This window comes from Gopherus evgoodei, chromosome 3 (genome assembly GCF_007399415.2).
Source record: "Gopherus evgoodei ecotype Sinaloan lineage chromosome 3, rGopEvg1_v1.p, whole genome shotgun sequence".
Taxonomy (NCBI): Eukaryota; Metazoa; Chordata; order Testudines; family Testudinidae; genus Gopherus; species Gopherus evgoodei.
The window spans coordinates 79302675-79322723 of record NC_044324.1 but is presented as its reverse complement, the minus strand read 5'-3'; the positions used below and the strand labels follow the sequence as shown (position 1 = coordinate 79322723).

The window sequence follows — 20049 nt, the reverse complement described above, 5'->3', positions numbered from 1 at the left end:
CCTACAACAAAAAATAGATAAAGCATACTCAAGGGCTGTGCCTGAGGCTGACATGTTACTCCACAACTGCTCCACCTGAGCCTTTTTAAATAAGGACAACACAAATTACTGTGGACAGTCTTCACCTGCTACTAGTCCCTTCATTTGCATGCTGTGATAGTTTTGCAATAGCCTTTGCAAATAAATAGATCAGTACTAGCTCTTTATGATTATGAGCACTGCTTTCTCCTGCAGACTGTTATCCGTTGGCCACATTTGTTTTCTGCTGAAATGTTGATACAGTCTGATTTCCTTGAATCACATCACTTATGGCTCTAGCCTGCATTAGACGGTGGTTGCTCACAGTAGTGACTTTATGGGCAGGAATTCTCAATGCTACATTTAGAGAGGGAAGACTGCCAACTATTCATAAGCAGGTCGAGGGCTAATCTCAAGAAACCCACTTTTGTTGTTGAACTGCATGTTACTTGCTGTTCAATTTCATACCTTTCTAGGGAAGCTGAGAATTCCCTAAATTTAATTCCAGGTGCCTTGGACCGTACAGGAAACCTAAGTAGGTTCCAAGTTTCCTTTATAAGGAAGGCTGCATTTTAATCATGACCCATCTCAAGCTGGCTTTAGATTGTCAGCTGTCTAGAAAATTTTGATACAAATGATCATGGGTTGTTGGTTTGGTAACTAATTAGTAACCAAAGAAGTGCCTTCTATGTCCAGTCATAACTTCCAAATGACACACTATTACATTCCATATCCACTGCTGATGCTATCCCTCAAGATTCTGTCCTATCTCTGCTTATAATCAATAGGGAAGGTTTCTTAATGAGATCATTACTACACATTAGAGCATCACAATGATATACAACTAACTTTGCTACAGCACCTATGAGACATATTGGGGAAATGCCTGTATTTTTTATTTTCACCGTTCAAGTGTTTATTACTGCCTACCTAAATGCAGAGTGTTAAATCAAGAGAGGCTGTAAAGCATTAGGTAAGGGGCCAAACAGGAAGTGTTGTGGCTGATTACCTATCAGGAACCTAGCTTCAAGGGCACTAAGACAACAATGGCTGGGCCATCAGCTGGTAGGCTAGGATGTTTTGCTGGATCCAAGGATAAGCCTGAGATCAGAAGACCCTCACTATTTTAAAAAAAAAGCCCCTGGCAGAAAGGGAGAGAAGTAAAAGGTCAGAATGGTGAGCCAGGCTGTATCAGTGAAAAAGCAGAAGACTGACTGAGCTACTCTATAAACCATGTAGGCTGGGGAATAAGCCAACTCCACCTAAGCTGTAGATAAAGAGGTTAAGCTTAGTTAAGTGCAGGGCCACCCAGAGGATCGGGGGGGGGGAAGGGCTGAGGCAAAGCAATTTTGGGGGCCCCTTCCATAAAAAAAGTTGCAATACTATAGAATACTATATTCTCTGGGGACCCCTGCAGGGCCCAGGGCCAATTGCCCTACTTGCCCCCACCCCCTCTCCCGGTGGCCTTGGTTAAGTGAATACGGATGCAAGTGTTGTTTTTTTAAAAAAACACTTCTGAGCTGTGTGCACCTCTTGGGAAAAATAAATCATAGTTTTTTTGAAGAAGCTATTTCTATAACACTACAAATATGTTGTGTCTGACTTCCAAAGGGAAATCCTTGCAGAGGCCAACCTCAATTAGACCTGCTCTATCAGTCCTGGTTGGTACACAGGAGGCTGCAACCCAGAGACCTGATCTGTGTGGCTGGATTGTGCAATCTCACTCCAAAGAAAAGTGGAGACACAGGCTTCCCATTTGAAAGGAAAGAAGTACACTTGGGTATGTCGACACTGCAATTAAACACCTGCAGCTGGCCTGTGTTGACTGACTCAGACCCAAGGGGAGAAGGTCCCACAGCTTAAGGCTCCAACCTAAGCATCTACACCACAATTAAACAGCTTCTTAGCCCAAGCCCCGTGTAACTGAGTTGAGTAGGCTGACACAGGCATTTAATTGCAATGTGGACATCCCTTAGAGGACAAAAAAAGGGCCTCAGTATGGGCAATCTACCCAGTTACCATGGCTGCAAGTATAATTTCTGCTTTGGAAACCCCCTTAATGCTATTGCCAACTGAATGCATTAGTTTCTTCTCAACAGAATGGTTCAGCTCTGTCTATATAGGTGGCCTGTGTCTCTGCTCCTACCTGATGGAAGGATTTACTCCTAAATAGCAAGTCAGATCAAAAAAAATTTTTTTTTAAAAATAATGGTAGAGAGGAGGTAGGGAAGTTACTAGATTATCTACTTTCCATGCAAAACCGTCTTCCTCATGTGGTACTAAATTTAGATGTTAATCTCACAGAAGCACTACGTACACTTTGGAAAGAGGGAGGGGAAACTATATAATTCTCAAATATTTTAAGGAACATTTGAGTTTGTTTTTAAGGAGGGTTCAGTTTCCCATCTAGTCATTTTGTAGACACAAACGTTTAACACATTAATAGTTCACTTCAAAATAAGCCAATACATAATTCAAGTAATCAGAGTGCTGGCTAAGCACTTATGTTTATTGTTCATGTGGAGGAAAGAGAGAAGAACTTCCCCAACATCCTCATTATTTATAGAAGCAGCTTTAAGGCTGCTGCATAGCAGTTGCCATACCATTAGCCAACAGTAATTCAGACAAGTTGTTTTCATTTACCTGAGGTTTACAAGTTAGACTGTAGGTTTACATACAGTACGTTTTGCATATATGGTATCAAAATTCTTATTGAAGAAATAAATTATAAACAATAGTACAAAACACTTCAAGCCAACATTTGATCAACAAGAATGTAAGTGTGAACTTTACAAGGTTTTATTTTTTTTGCATTGCTCTTACAGTAAGCAAACTAACAGTTTATACAAAATAAACTTGGAGTTTTACATAGTTAAAAATCTTTGGCTAAATAAAGCTATATATACACATATATACACAAGATACTTTACATAGCCATATGGGAACCTGTACACATACTTACAATAGGCAACATTTAAAAAAATAGTTTAACAATTTACAACAAAGGAATTCAAGTCAGAACTAAACCAATAACTTTTCTTAGTTATGAATGTAGAAAAACAGAAAGAGGGGCCAAGTGTGCTTTATAATAATATTTATTGCTTGCTTTTGTGAGGGGGAAGAAGAGGGTCACGCACTGAAAGCCATTAGCTTTTCTTTAGTGCCTTTGATACTTTTTGTTCTATAAAGAGAATTTTTTTTGAACATGACCAAACAGCAACTTCTAATTATTCCAAAAGAGCAAGCAAATGCAACTCTACAAACTGAATATACAGAGATGAGACTTGTTAATCAGTTTACTTATAGTTTTAACATTGGCACAAATAATTTTTAGGGCCAAATACGTATATGCATACAAAAACTCCCACTGAAATCACTGGTAGCGGCCTTGTGTGCCTTAGGACAGAATTTGATCATTAAAAGCAATCCAGTTTTAGTAGCAAGTGTCTATAAGATGGAAAACTTCCAAATGCAACACCACAACCTATGTTTAAATAATTCACTAGTTCTAACATTGTATAGGCTGCTATATAAAAAAGTTTTCATCCTTTCTGGCAATATAACAGTCATGACTCCATAGGTAATATTCGCAAAACAGAAAATAACAGAATTGTCAAGGAATAATCTGGCAGTCAATTGGGCTTCTAGTTGTTTGTTACAACATATGTTTGTTACAACATATGTATGTCTAATATGTTGTTCCTCTGAGGACATATGTGGCAGGGGAATAATATATGTCATGCTGATGGTATAATAAGGGTTTGTTGGCTTTTGGAAAAATATAAGCCAACCTAAATTGTAACACGAAACTGAAGTTAGTAAACCAGGGCGAGGTTCTTATTCAGGCAAAACTCCAGGTTATTTCAATTTATGTTTTGATGGAGTAAAGACCATAGAATCTGGTCCCGAACCCCACCATCTATTTATTCAAATTACAAATTTGTCCAGTGCATAATTAGCAGACTGAATAAACAGGCATCTGTAAAGAAACTTTTATTAAAAACCTATAAAATGGTAACGTGTATTTTAAAAGAGAGTATACTAACATTTAAAGATAACAATTTCTAAGATTTTAAAGAGTTAAACATATACAGTTAGACATCTTATGCAAGGAAACTTTTGAAGATTGACATGATGGTGCTCAAGTATATTAAATGGACATAGGCTTTCAATGGCTGTTTATTGCAGGGGAAAATCATTTTCTAAATATGAAATTGCCTTTTACAAGGCAATTACAAAAGTCCATGTTTCTAAACCATTTAAATTAAAGATGATTAATTCATGTTAAATTTTAGTGCCAAAACTTCCCACATATTGAAGGATGCTATTTAAATAAATGGCTATTTCTAAGATGCAAGTTAGAGAGGATAAACGTTTGGCAAAATGAAATGAACTTTTTGTAAATTTGTATTATCTATACATTCCTTCTGAAGGAAAAATTCAGCTGTTCAACATTTAACAAGACAAGGATTTTTGAAACAGAGTCTGAACAGCCACTTTTTCACTTTCAAAATAGCCCTTAGTAAAGGAATACTCCACAGCAGTCAATCTCAGAATGTAAGCAGTCATCTGAAAAACTGGCCATTGAATTAATTACTAGTTTAACTGCTTGACTCAATGTCTGATTTTCCCCCAACACAAATTCCACTGTTAGTTGATCCTTTCCAACTACATGAATTGCTATCTCATTATGTGATAATCCAGTTACTAGAACAACTGATTTCAGGATTATTCCTATTAGGAACTGTATTTTAAGATCACATTTGAAAAAAAAACAAAAAAAAAAAAACCCTAAAAGAATATTTTGATGTTTTGAAGATTTCCTAGCAATTGGACTCCAGGCAATTATTTAGGTTTATAAAACCCATGTTTCACAATGTCACACAAAGTCTGTTTACAGCACCTTTAATAAGTTTCACTAGCTTCGTCTGACTGAGCAGGTTTCCTCAGTTATGTAACAAGTTTAACCAACAACCGAGTTTCCGCAGTTTTGAATTTACACTGTTCCATTTGTAGAGGAATTTTCTCCTTCATTCAGCCTGATGGTTTTGTTTGGTTTTTGTTTTCCCCACATATGGCTGACATACTATTGAGAGGCTGAAAGAATGAATGCTTGTTGCTATTTGAGCTGAGATAAAGCACTTCAACTGTATGGGGAAGAGTGACCTAATAAATGACTGTGCACCAGCTTCCTGAACTAGGTGTTCTGACTTGGATACTTCCCATAGTATCCTTAAGTGTGTACCTGGAGTAGTCAGTCATTGCTGACAACAGCAAAACCCTGTACCACAACAGCAGCTTGCTTAATAGCTACTTGCACTTTGACTTTTTGAACAACTTCATTAACTGCTTGAATCTTTCTGAAACCTAAAGGGAGAACAAACAACACACACATTGTTAGTGTTCTGGATATCTGCCAGGTCAGATTAATCCTCCAGTATTAGAATTTCTAGATGTAAACCTATCTAGATTTTTTTTGTTCATTCGTCTCTCTCAACTCATTAGTTTGTTTTGTAAATTTTAGGGAGAGATTTTTTGAAAGTGCCCAAAGGATTTAGGAACATGACAGTAAATGAGTCTTCTGCTCCACTTTACACTTTCAATGATTGAAATCTTCATTCTCCATCATAATTACCGAGATTCAAAACTGGGAGTCCAATACTACTTTATTTTCGACATAGTATTCCTGCCTAAGGACTTGAGACATACAAAAGACGAAGGCTTATGATTCAAAATAATAAAACCCAAGAGAATCTGAGAGATTTCCCCTTCTTCCAATCCCCAACTACATGTACAAGAACAAAATAATTCCAAATTTTTGAAACCTGACATCTCTGTCCTTAAGTGCTTTGAAGAAAAATATTGTTCCAGGACTATGCAATCAGAAATGTGGTAATATGGTAGCTAGTCCAACTAGAATAAATATGTATACCTGATTTGGGCTTTTGTTTAGCCTGGCAGCTACGGAAATAAATGTTTTTCCCGATGGTCCGTTTTTTTGACACTCCAATAGAATTTCTCGGTCATCATTTCTAAAGAAATAATTCCAAGATTAATTTAATTTCTAAACATTACTTTGACACACAAAACCCCACTGTTCCCAAACTATGAAACATTAATTAAAACAGTGCTATGAAACTGATGGCAGGTACTTTCTTTTACTGATGTAAAGCTAACAGCAGTGTTGTTGCATACAAGCACATGTTACTGTAGATATGCAGGCAGACTAAAATTTTGGAATAAAAGATTCTCATTCTTCCCCTGTATTTGTACAATCAAAAGGGCAATGAAGTATACTCTGTAGAGACGTAGAACCTAGGTCTATAGCATTCAAAACCATGGTCTTCTTGTTTCATAGGGTACTGAACTACTATGTTAACCTCTAGTTTTCTACCATTTGTGCAGAACTCAGATCCCACATTTTGAAGTTTTGAATGCTCCAGATCAGGGATGGGCAACCTTTGGCACATCCCTCAGCCCACGCCGCTTCCCGCAACCCCCATTGGCCTGGAGTGGCAAACTACGGTCAGTGGGAGCCACGACAGCCGAACCTGCGGATGTGGCAGGTAAACATACCAGTCCGGCCTGCCAGGGTGCTTACCCTGGTGAGCCGTGGGCCAAAGATTGCCGATCCCTGGTTCAGACTCAAAAAGTCAACAAACACACTACTCTTTAAGAGTACCAGTTATTTCATTTCCCCACATGCCTATTATCTACATAGGAGTAGAGTGATCAAAGCAGAAAAGAGTTAGGATTCTATTCCCAAATTTGCCACTGATTTACTATGTGACTTCTGGATAGCTCATAACCTCTTTGTGCCACATTGTAGCCATCTGTAAAGTGGGCATATATACCCCCTTCACAGAGTGGCTGTGAGGAATCAATTGTTTGGTTGTGAAATCTTTGGATGAAATGTGCTATATTTCAATAAGTGCAAAGTATGTTATTTAGAAATTCCACAAAAGCTCAAAGTATATAAAATTAAACTTATGTGATGACTGGCTATTTAAAATGAACTCTTCATAATCTTTTAGAAGATAGTACAGCAGGAGGAGAAAGCTTCAGGTATTTGAATTAGAACAGATTTCATTAATCAGAAATTGTAGCGCACTCTTAACATTTTGACTCGAGGTGGCCAACCTGATCCTGAGAGGAGCCAGAATTTACCAATGTACATTGACAGAGAGCCACAGTATAATGTCAGCAGTCCCCCCATCAACTCCCCCACCCCACTCCCAGTGCCTCTCACCCACCAGCATTCCCTCTGATCAGCACCTCCCCCTCCCTCCCCGATGAACTGTCTCGTGGCGTGCAGGAGGCTCTGGGGGAGAGAAGCGAGGGCATGGCAGGCTCAGGGGAGGGGCAGAAAGGGGTGGAGTGTGGGCAGGGCCTGTGGCAGAGCCAGAAGTTGAGCAGTGAGCATCCCCCGGCACATTGGAAAGTTGGCGCCTGTAGCTTCAGCCCCAGAGTTGGTGCCTATAGAAGGAGCTGCATATTAACTTCTGAAGAACCGCATGTGGCTCTGGAGCCACAGGTTGGCCACCCCGTCTTAACTGATTTGCTTGTTTCAAGCAACAGTTGTGATGTGTTCGATTTTAAAAATCACACACTTGTAGGAACAACCAACTTTCTGAAGAAATCAATGAGAATTTCAGAATAAAACAAAATATGGTTATGTCAAAAGGTTTCATGTTAAAAATTTAAGAACATAAAAAGGGCCACATTAGCCCAGTATCTTGTCTTCTGACAGTGGCCAATGTGAGATGCTTCAAAGTTGTATGCAGTGCAGTTGCATCTGTGTTGATCCCCAGATATTAGAAAGGCAAGGTGGGTAATCTTTTTGGACCAACTTCTGTTGGAGAGAGAGAGAAAATTTCAAGCCACAAAAGCCCAGAACTGAATGGTAGCACTGTGTGGCTCAAAAGCTTGTCACTCTCACCAACAAAAGTTGGTCCAATAATAAAAGATATTTCCTGACCTAGCTTCTCTCTCTAAAGATGCTTCAAAGGGAACAAACAGAACAGGACAATTATCAAGTGAGCCATCTCCTGCTGTCCAGTCCCAGCATCTGGCAGCCAGAGGTTCAGGGTCACTCAGAGCACCAGGTGGCATCCCTGACCATCCTGGTTAATAGCCATCGATGGACCTATCCTCCACGAATATATCTAATTCTACCTTGAATCGAGTTATACTTTTGGCCTTAACAGTATCCCCTGGCAATGAGTTTCAAAGATTGTGTGTGTTGTGTGAAGTAGTATTTTGTTTTGTTTTAAACTTGCTGCCTATTAAATTTCATTGGCTGACCTCTTATGTTACGAGTAGTAAATAACACTTCCTTATTCACTTTCCCCACACCATCTATGATTTTATAGACCTCAATCATATCGTTGTCTTCTTTCCAAGATGAACAATCCCGGTGTTTTCAATCTCTCCTCATATGGAAGCTGTTCCACACCCTTAACCATTTTTGTTGCACTTCACTGTACCTTTTTTGAGATGAGGTGACCAGAACTGCACACAATATTCAAGGTGTGTGCATACTATGGATTTATATAGAGGCATTATCTTCCCCTTCCTAATGGTTCTTAACATTGTTAGCTTTTCTGACTGTTGCTACACACTGATAGGATGTTTTCAGAGAACTATCCATAATGGCTCCAAGATCTCTTGAGTGGTAACAGCCAATTTAGACCCCATTGTTTTGTATGTATAGTTGGGATTATAGTTTCTAATTTGCTTTACTTTGCATTTATCAACATTGAATTTCATCTGTAATTCCCAATATTAACAAAAAAAATCACTACTGGAAGGCTAGATAAATCAGAAATTATGAGATATGGAACCCATCTCCATTAGGACACCTTTCTGATTCCAACCCACATAGTGTTTTTTCAGTCACTTTATCTTCCAACAGCTGTTCAGTGGATTGTGAAACGAGTTAGTGTCTCAGACCCATTTCCAGTGAACAGATGTCAATACGGTTTAAAACAAAAAAGTCTCCACAACCCACACAACCACTAGCACCATTAACTGGCACCCTCAGAAGAGAGATCAAGAACTAAATGGATATGAAGACTAGATCACTCTCATAACCTAGGAGGTCCTTTCTGAATAAGGCTGAGGAAGGCTCAACTTATAGCAGCAGAGGGGGAGGCTTGCACTGCTGTGGCCATTACGGTGTTTATTTTGTAGAAATATGGAACTTCAGTCACCAGCTAAATTAATTTTTATCCCCATACTTCAAACATGTCCCCAGACTCTATCCCCCACCAAAATAGTATACAGTCAGTCCTCTTACCTTGTCCAAGAAACAACTACTTCTCCTTTCTTTTTAATGATGTTTTTGGCATATAGACTACGTGGCGATGTGGAAGAAGTTGAAGGATCTTTATTCTCAGGCAATTCAGTCCTCTTACTGCAAGATCTTTTGGGAGTTAAACCTTCCTCCTCAGACTTCTTACTACTTTTATTATTTCTTTCACTAGCTGATTCAGTTTCCTTTTTTGGTTTTTTTGACTTGGAATTGTCTGTTACAGACTCCTTTTTCCTCTTTTTACTAGTTTTATCAAGACTTGTCTGGCATCCCAAATCAACATTTAAAGTAGATTTTGTTTTAGAGTCGCACTCATCTGCTTTAATCTCACTGGAAAGCTCTTCTGTTAAATCGATATATGCATTAACACTGCACTCCAATGGTTCTTCCTTCGTATCACCCTTATCTAAGTTTCCTATATGAATTTCTTGTTCTGTAACTTTTAAAGTCGATTCCACTGCAAGATTACATAAATCTACTTCACTTTCATTGGCAATATCTTCTGTCAAATCTATATATGCATCAACACTGCATTCAAAAGGAAAAGCAACTTCAGCTTTAACAGGACTTTCTACTAAAGTGTTAGATATTTCTCTCTTGTTTTCAGGCACTTTCAGTTCATGCATCTGAGACAGCTTAAAGTCTTCACTTGTGTTTTCACTACCATTGCTATTTTTGTTTGATGCTTCTGAAAAGGGATTATACAAGTTAGGATCTTCGTCTTCTCTAGTGGCACTATATGGCTCCTTAAGGGGCTCAGGCAAATCATGAGCTTGTTCTCGTCTAGCACTGACATTATGTAGCTCATCAGTGGAGTCAATGACATTGATATCACCCTTAGAATCTTTTTCTTCAACAGTTGTGCCTGTGGTATCCTGATTATCTTTTTTTATTCTGGCAGATATAATTTCTTCCTTTTCTTTCTTGGTTAAGGATACCAGTGACTCCTCTGCCAGGGTAGTCTGATCAAGGGTTGGTGATATAGAAGGCACTGCACGTCTTATCTTAACAATGAAATGATCATTGGATTTCTCCATTATTACTGCTTGCATTGGTAGGCTGGGGTCACAAGGGAAACCAGGAACAATGGACCGACTTGTCCATGAAGAACAACTTGATCTACTACTTGAGTTATCAGATTCTAAAGCCAAATGAATGTCTTGTTCAGTGGCATCCTCTTCTTCAAGAAGAGCATCTTCACTGTAATGTGCACTAAGAACTCCCTCAGGAGTTGAACCGGATGTGTTTTCAGGTTTCAGAAAGCTAAGATGAGCGTCAGATTTCAAAGGTGATGGAATAGTTAAAGAAACTGCTAGATCTTCAAGGAGTATAGAAGAAACAAATGACTTATTCCTTTGTAAACTGCATTCATCATCTTTGCTGGAAACTGCACTTGGAGGAACTTCAAACATACAGCTTTCATCCAGAACATCTGGATCAACTGGCATTTGAAGTCTAGATGATAAAGATGAGGCTCTTTCAGGTGAAACCGCAGGCCAATTAATACCCTCTACTGGTCTAGATTTCACACAGGCCTCTATTGGAACTGCCTCTTCTATAACAGAAGCAGGATTATTTCTGCATTTCTGACTTTCCAGGATCTGTTTTTCTGGTGTCCTGAACTCCCACTGATCCGTATCAATGCTGCTGATGCTTTTTTCTAGAAGATCAGAGCCTTGTAACAAACTTTTGAATATTTCACCCATTTGTGCATCACTCACTAGGTTAAATGTAAGACTAGAAGTTTGCTGTTCTGTAAGAAGTTCATAATTAAAATCAGACTTGTGAGCATCTCTGACCATGTGAAAGCCTTCCTTTTCATATCTTCCACTTTTCAGTGGAGTTAGGGTGGCTTGTAAATTATTCTCCTTAGAGGGAAGCACTTGGGTTTGGGAGTTCCTTGTATTATCAATGGAATTTAGACATTTTGTAATCACATTTTTTGGTGCATCTGTTTTATTTTTGTCATGGTGACACTTGTTAAATGGTTGATAACTTACCACTGGTTTAGGAAGGACATAGTCTTCAGACTTTTGAGATTTTACTTTTTGGGACTTTTTCCTGGATTTCTGTACATCATTTTTATGACCTGTTGTGCATTTCTGTTTTTGTATAGTTATGATTTCAAGCTTCCCTTCATCACTCTCATTTCCGATGCTTATTAAATCACAGAGTTTTACCAGAATTCTCTTTATTTTTTCAAATAAGTAATCAAGCCGTTCATCCACAAATTTCCACAACTGTTTTTTCATATCTGTCAGCTGTTGTTCAAAAAGTTGTTCCACTGTTGCATTCTTTTTAACATGCCTTAGTTTAGACTCTATAGTTTCACAGAGAGTCAATTTTAAAGTTTCACCTAATCTAGACATCTTGGAAAAATCTAGGTACTTTATCAATGATGTAAAATTCAGAATTGCTGATTCTATAATTCTGTGAAAATGCTGAACTGGAAAATGCATCTTGAACTTCATATAATTTTTTCTTATCTGTTTTCGTATAGCTTTTAACATCTGCATAATTTCTTGTACTGTAGAAGGTTCAAGAATAATTTGAACAATTTTTTCAAGGCAAGCAATGCTCACAGTTTTCTTTTTCTTTCTTTCCTTTGACAATCTGGTAGCTCCAGTTTTATGTTTTTCTCTACTTTTGTTTCCATTTCCTTTTTTGTAAGCTAATTTTCCACTATCTTCATTGCAAGATGAAGTTTTACTCATTTGGTTATGTGGACTGCTGCTCAGATTGTGTGTTTCAGGAGAAGCTCTTCCCCTTGATATTTTACTAGTCTCAGAGTTTCTTTCTGATTTGGTTTCATCATCATCACTTACAATTTCTCCTTCTTCTAATTCATCTGAGGATATGTTCAGCTGGGACTCCATCTCTAAGTGTTTATCAGGTGAGCAAACTGGCTTTTGATTTTCTTTATTTACTTCATTTAATAGAGTCTTTGAGGGACAGGCAATTGTGCTTTCAGGAGTTAAATCTATAAAGAGAGAATAGTTTGTTAACCATCCATAAACACACACATTCCACACAGAGCAAACATTTTAGGAAAAACCCAGAAGACGCAGTGGTTTACTTTTATTAGAACTGGGTGCTTAACTGTTTAGAATTGTCAGCTTCTACTCAGTATATTTGATCTTAAACTCTGGTAGATATGAACAACATTGAGAAAGCAGATCACAGATAAAAAATAAGTACCTCATTCTGCTCCCATTGATGTCAGTGGGATTTTTTCAGTCTTTAAGATTAAAAACAAGTATGGATTATGCAAGTTTTGTTTGGTGAAAGCATTATGGTCTGCACTGAAAATTTTTTGAAGAAAAATAAAAGTGTGAAAATTTTCACTATTTTACTCTTTATGCCAGTAAGTTATTTGTTATGCTAATATTGTGCAAGGCTGCGTCTTTAGAGTCCAACTATGAAACCATGAAGCGTAATAAGATTTACGCATGAATTCTGGCTCTTTTTTATTGGTTTCATACTAAGGTCAAAATATGTAGCATAAATCACTTATTTACTTTGGCATTCATTTCTCTGCATCAGAGCTACCAAAAGGGATGTAATCGTTCCTTCTGTCCTTAAAATCTATGAATCTACTAAGTAACGATCAGGCCCCATCACACTAGCCACTACATACACAATAAGTTCATTTCAGTTGCTGATAACTTTAAGATAAAGAAGTTAAACCAAACTCTACAGCATAAGAGATTCTTTCTCCTATTAATTTTTGATAAACAAGCGTTTAGTTCAGCTGTTTGAATTACAGAAATGTGGGAGACAAGGGGAAAGGTCAGGATTTAATTTTTTTAATACTCCTAACTCAAAAATCACTTATTTTTCCCTCACAATCAAGTTTACCAGTTGTTTGATCTTTCAATTTTTAATACTTTATTTTAAAACCAATCCATTGGGAGGTTGTTTTTTTTTTTTTTGTTTTTTTTTTTTAAAGTCATCTGGTTAGGCTTAGTACAGTATCAGGCTACAAGAGACAGATTTTGGCTCCCCCTTATAAAAAGAAAATATCTACATATGTGTAATTAAGTGGTAAATACTATTTGATTAAGATTTTTAGCTGTTTGGGTTTGTTTGTTGGTCATTAAATTCTTTTATATTTTTAATTACATAGGTATTAGATATTCTTTTGCTCACTGACATCTCATATTTAGTGTCAAAAACAAGAGAAAATATGAATTAAAAATAATTGCTTTCCCCAAACAAACATTCTTCTGTGGCCACCAATTTGAAGGCAGCGTTCTTGGACATTCATTTTCTATCACTTCCAGAGCAGTAAAACTGTTATTCCATTAACGATTTTTGGAAAGGAATGGAGACAAAGATCTCTGACTGTTACATAACATTTAATTACCTTCTACAAGTTTTGCAACTTTTACGCAATAACTCTCCTGAACTTTCCACTTAACTAAATTTTTAATAAACTAAAACAAAAAGTAAAAGGTGTCAAAATAAAGTAGCAGCATATGCATAAAGCATATCCTGGGAGAACTAAGCAGGAGTTAATAGAGAGAAGTACTGAATTTTTGGACTAAGGGAGACTATAACTTATTACATCTTTTTTACAGGCAAGAACTATTACTATTAGAGCGGAGGTGGGCAAACTACTGCCTGCAGGCCACATCCGGCCCGCAGGACCATCCTGCCTGGCCCTTGAGCTCCAGCTGCCAGTCCTAGTGCTCTGAGCGGCATGGTAAGGGGGCAGAGGGATTGGATAAGGGGCAAGGGGAAGAATAGTCTGGTGGCTAACACATACCCCTGGAAGTTGGTAACTCCAATTCCCATCTTTCCCACAGGTAACTCATTTGGGGCCAAATTTTTAGTTATTTAGGCACCTCAAGATGAGATTGACATCTAGTGGGGTTTTCAAAAGCATCTAGGCATTGATCTGCCTCTTTAGGCCCCTAAGTACCTTTAAAAATTTGCCCCTTTGATCCCAGTCTCCCATCTGTAACTAGGGATATCACTAGAGGTGATCAGAAAGTGTGTGCATATTCCCTCACCCCCCAATGGAAAATTTTAAATTTTAGGCAAGAATTTTAATATTTTGGTTTTCAGCTGACGTGCAATTCTGAAAATGTCACTGTGGTGCCTTGTGTTCCCATTCTCCTCTACAGGCTGACCTTTCTGGTAGGACATCTCCCATAATGCACCAGTCTCCTTTCTTGGAGAGAAGTCAACATGTCTCACAGGAGATAAAGTCCAACTGCAGATCCTCGCTCATAAAAGAGAAAGGAAGCATGCGGCACCAGAACTGCAATTCCCATGAGACACTGCAGCAGCATTTCAAAATCACAATTTTTTATTAAATATTTTGGTTTGTGATCATTGTGTATTTCAACAAAAATCTAAATTTTCCACAGAAAACCAAACACTTTTTGCAAAGCAGTTTATTTAAACAAAACACCAATCTTCTGTTGAAAAACAATGTTGATGGAAAACTTTCAATCAGAATAAAGCTACTTCTACTTTCTACTCTACTAGGATTTTAGACAGCTTAATTCACTAATGTTTGTAGAGCAGTAAGATCCTTTGCCATAGAAGTGCAAATTATGATGGAGGTGTCAGTAACAATTCAATAGTTTGGGTTCCTATCATTTTTTCCATTTAAGGTAGGTTTTAATTCCTTTTGAAAAAAACAGATATATAGAAGCCAACAAATACAATTATTGCTGTATACGTTGGAAGAGTTTATGCATTCATCGTGGATCAAAGTTATGGTTGTCAATTAACTGTATAAAGTTAATTTTCAAAAATCAACCCTAACTGAATGCATAAACTCTAAGGTAACTCTGAGATACTTACATGAGATGCCTTAGTTGGTCTGTCCATCTTTTTAATTACTAAGTTTTTAAAATGGCAATGTTGTATGTTTATTTTGCATAAAGTTAATACAAATTCCTTCACTCCTTAACTCCAATGTAATGTGTGTGAATCACAAACACTGAAGTCCAATTGCCAACTGCAATCAGGCAATCATAGACATCCCTGCCCCTTCCCCATAAAGTGTACATACAAAGGGGAATATGGAAGAGTATGCAATGGAATAGACAAAGCAAACTTGAATTCTCTGGGTTTAAAAATCTCTAAGACAATCATCTTTACTTCCCACTAATTCATATTTTGGACAGCTATCCAAAATCAAAAAACAAAACTAGCATAAAATATAACTGAATACCTTTGTTATAACTCTTCACAAGTCCTTTGCAAGGGCTCTCCATCCTGAGTGCTTTAGCCAGTGGTCGCATTGGACTATTCAGTGGGCTGATAACCTTTGGAATGTATCTCAAGTTATTGAGATCAATGCTTAATATTGAATTGTCATCGTCAGCAGGAACTGGGTTAGTTTCTCTTGCTTTAGTTCTAGGATCTATTTTATCACTATGGGAAGATGTTACTACACTGATTTCTGGTTCTGGCAAGTTTTGCTCCAAATTACAAGTGTTTTGATCGATTACTGGTACGCCCCCATCAGTTGGTATATCTCTGTCAGTTGGTTCGGATGTAGTCATGCCATCCTTGTAAGGCACAGTTTTCAAAGCACTGTTTTCCTTGGCAGGATACTCAAAACTTTCTCCAGACACACCATCATTGGTATCTACAACGTGCATTAATGACTCTGACTTCATTTGTCTAATATCATCTGCGACATTATGGGACTCAAAATCATCAGAACTAATGGTCTCCAAGTCATCATAATCAATGTTCCGAGCTTCATCATGATTCATAGGGCTTTCTAACTCAGGAGCTTTGCATGTTTTGTCTGCCTCGTCCATCTCTATTCTAGCCTCAGGAAGGGACACGGTGTTATTAGTCAGTTCAAGTTGCAGTGCATCCACTGTTTCTGCCAAAGCTTCAGGCTGCACTAGGTCTAGAGTTTCTGCCAAAGATTCATTTTCAGTTTTCCTTTTGATCTCAGAAGCAGGTGTCTTTGGTTCCAAGTTTGTTTGAACTGGAACCTTGGTTTGCTCTACTGAAGCAATACTAATAGGTTGGGCAGGTGTTAACATTTTTGTATGCCCTGCGGTCTCTGTACTACCTTCACTACTGGCTTTTTTGGAATCTGTTTCAATTGCATTATTTTGATAGAGAGGCTGTGTTTTAGCAGGAGAAAGAGTTAAATTTAGCTTTTCCATAAAGCTTAGTTTTAGATCTTCCTTTTTTGTTCCATTTTTATCATCATCTTCAGCTTTTCTAGCTTTGTGGTCTTTTAAACCATCTGCTCCTCTGGTTGTGTCTTCTGGTTTAGACGATTTGTTTCTCTCATTTTTTGTAGCATCTGTAACCTTCTTGGATTCTTTTGCAGTCTGGTGTGTAATTTCTTTTGTTAGTTTTCTTTCATTTCTAGGATGCCTACTTTCTTCCTGGTTTTCTTTATCTCTTTTCCTTTTTTCTTCAGTTCTGTGTCTCTCCGATTTTGAATATGTAGTTTCCCATTCATATCTACTGCTACTTTCTTTGGAGTACATATGTTTGTGCTCTCTGTTGCTGGAAGTAGAAGGTGAAGATCTTGCCTCTCGGGAACTATGATCACTTACTCCTCTATCCCTCTTGCAGTCTCCATCTGTTCCTCTTTTACAGTCTTCCCCGAGGCACTTATGTGATTTGTGTGGGTTCCTCGCAGATTCATTCTTTGAATGTGGACTACTCAGTCGGACAGACCTTCTTGGTTGTTCTTGTTGCTTTTCAGTTGATTTGTTTTTCTGTACAAAATTCTTCTCCTCTTTATCATGTGTTTCAAGGTCCTGTTTATTTATGTTTTGTGACCTTTCACCCTTTTCATCACCTTGAGATTCAACTGTTTGTGATCTCTCCTTAATGGTTGGTTGTTTCTCCCAGGCAGAAACGCACCTATCAGTTCTATTTTCCACAGGTGAGCTACATTTCAGCTTTTTGCTCTTACTTTCTTGCTGCAGCTCTCTTTTACCAGATTTTTCTGAATATATGTGCAACTTTTGATGAGAGTCTGTGTTTCCTTGTTCACCATCTGTACTGTTACCAGTGCTCTGGTATGTCTCTCTTTTGTACCTGTTATCATTAACCCTGCTATACTGCTCACCATTTTTCATTTCTCTTTCCCTCCTGTCACCCTTATTGGAGTAGTGGTCAAAGTTTTGGAAACAGGTATGAGAACTGTCATAACAAAGCTCTTCAGGAGGATATCTGAGTAAATATGGAGCGTTTCTTCTTTCTAAGTGTGATTTTCCATCTTCCATATTGTGAGATGAATAACTGTGATGTACATCTTTGGAACAGTCAGTTTTCACTCTATGATCTGTCTTTGTATTGTCTACTAAAGAAGAAGCTCTGAATTTAGGATCTTTTGTTTTATTTATCTCGGAGCACCGTGTATTAGTTGATCCTGAATGATACGTTCTAGCGTAGTTATTTCGATGACTGGGAAATTCTGATAGCCTATTTGTAAACAGATAGAAGAATCATATTAAGATTTGGTTTTTGTTTTGGTTATAAATTTAACTACAGCCAAAATTCTATGAACACTTTGGTTCTTTCTTACACCGTTATTCAGTAGTACTGGGTAAAGGACAGCAAAGCTTACAATACAAGGCATTTATCCTAAAATTTCTAAGTTTGCAGCTTTTGTAGGTGAAATTCTATAAAACAAAGATAGGCCAAAAGTTTGCCTGAGGGCCACATTAGGATTCTGAAACTGTATGGAAGGTTGGGTAGGGAAAGCTGTGCCTCCCCGAACAGCCTGGCCCCTGCCCCCTATCCGCCCCCTCCTACTTCCTGCCCCCTGACTGCACCCCTCAGAACCTCCAAACCATTCAACTGCCCCCTGCTCCCTGACCACCACTTGGGACCCCCCGCTCCCTTACCACGCTGCTCAGAGCACCAGGACTGGCAGCTGCATTGCCTGGCTGGAGCCAGCCATGCCACTGCGCAGTTTAGAGCGCCAGGTCATGCCAGTGGCTCTTGCAGCAGTGCTGCCCGGCAGGAGCTCACAGCCCTGCCGCCCAGGCGAGCTGAGGCTGTGGGGGAGGAGGGACAGGGACTAGCCTCCCAGGCCATGAGCTCAAGGGCCAGGCAGGACCCTGTAGTTTGCCCACCTCTGCTATAGAGTAAGAATTGCAGCCTAAGGCTCTACGCAGCTTGATCTTTCACAATTTACACTGAATGTTTTTTGTATTTTTCTAATTGGGTAAAACTAGGACATTTAAAAAAACCAACCCTTTATTTTTAAAAGTACACCTAGAACTTTAAAAGCAGACAATCAATTCACCTGGCCTCAAAAAGCAACTCATTTGAAAAAAAAAATTTTTTTTGTGGTGAAATATCCCAAAAACAAATGCATAAGGAACCACAGGGCAAGAAAGAGAATTGCATGTTCTACATATCAGTTTTATTATTTGAAATTACTGTTTCATTGCCAAGCAGTGAAAAAGCAATAACCATCAGCACAAGACTCAGAGGTGGCCTCAAATATAACCAGGACTTATGCCATTAGGAATCACAAAAATCAACCACGCTAACTCAGATGGCAAACCTTCCAGTATGTAGACAGGCAGTAAGAATAGGTGTAATACGATCAAACCAATACGCAAATAAGCTATTGTGTTAAACTTGCTGCACGCAAAAGAAAACAAGTAAATTATGATAATCAGGTCTCATCAAGGCCATGTGCAACTGCTGCAAGGTCAACAAAGGGGGGGAAGGAAAAAAAAACGCAGCCTATGCAGATAGTGAGAGGCATGCAAAAAAATACCGAGCAAGACACTTTTGTGCCAGGTCCAGCATATGGCACTCCACATAAAGGGACTGGTTAAAAACAACGCCATGTTTCTTACACTCTCGTGACTAATTCTAAACAAATGCCAGTCCATAATCCAGGAAACAAAATAAGAGCATAGTGATAACATACAGAAGTCATGCTTGTAGGTGTTTTTAGACCAGGGATGAGATACTTCTGATACCCACAACTTCTAAACCAAATCCAAGTGTACCTTCAAAACTAAGAACAAACCTGTAAGGAACTACAGGGCAAAAGAGAGACAAACACATGTCAGTCCCAAGCAGAGAAAATGTTATTTGCTGACCAGTTAGCAGCCAAATATGGAATTTGCCTATGGATGAAAAAAATGTGGTTGTCCCTATTTTTGGTCTTATGCTTTCAAGTCAATAAAATATTGTTGCTGCTGTGATTGCCTAAAGCCACTTCCCTGCACTCTGCCTGTTTTGAACTTTGTCATTTTTATTCCTTTTTTAGTATGCCTGATTTTCATTACTGCTAATGTTTAATTTTGCCCTCCAAAAAAAAAAAAAAAAAAACAAAAACAAAAATACCACTGTCCTTACTAGGCTGAGATTAAATCACATTGGAGATTAAGAAATAACTAAATTTCAAAGTAAGTAAAAATCCTAACCCTTAGTATTATTTAGGTATTCTGTTAATTAGGTTTGAAATCTAGATCTGATTAGACAGAATAGCTCACCTTTACCAGTTCAGCTCGCTATCGTTAAGTGTTTGCTGTGACTGTGTCCACCAAGATGTTTTAATCCTGGTCCCCTTTCACACTAAGAGAGAGTAGCCTGATATGGCTAGAAAGTATTTCCACTGGGGTCACTCACCAACATCTGCATCAAATCCTGTGGGCTTTGCTGAATACTTGTATGAGCTTGTTTTGATTATGCTAATTGGAGAAAACCTATGTTCTGGCATCACAGTCCAACAATACAAGGAGAAC

The 20049-nt window shown here is 38.3% G+C and overlaps 1 protein-coding gene across 4 annotated transcripts in view; it reads right to left on the bottom strand.

The window, feature by feature from the left end:
• Positions 1-2795: 2795 nt before the first annotated feature.
• The window catches only part of CASP8AP2 (caspase 8 associated protein 2), a 30176-nt gene continuing 12922 nt past the window's right edge, over positions 2796-20049 (bottom strand). For all 4 annotated transcript variants that reach the window (XM_030555949.1, XM_030555951.1, XM_030555950.1 and 1 more), the window contains 4 exons: positions 15522-17758; positions 9317-12311; positions 5951-6050; positions 2796-5385 (listed from right to left, as the gene is read on the bottom strand). In XM_030555949.1, the coding sequence (XP_030411809.1) occupies positions 5329-5385; positions 5951-6050; positions 9317-12311; positions 15522-17758 (5389 nt within the window). In that variant the 3' untranslated portion in view covers positions 2796-5328. The remainder of the gene's footprint in view (positions 5386-5950; positions 6051-9316; positions 12312-15521; positions 17759-20049) is intronic.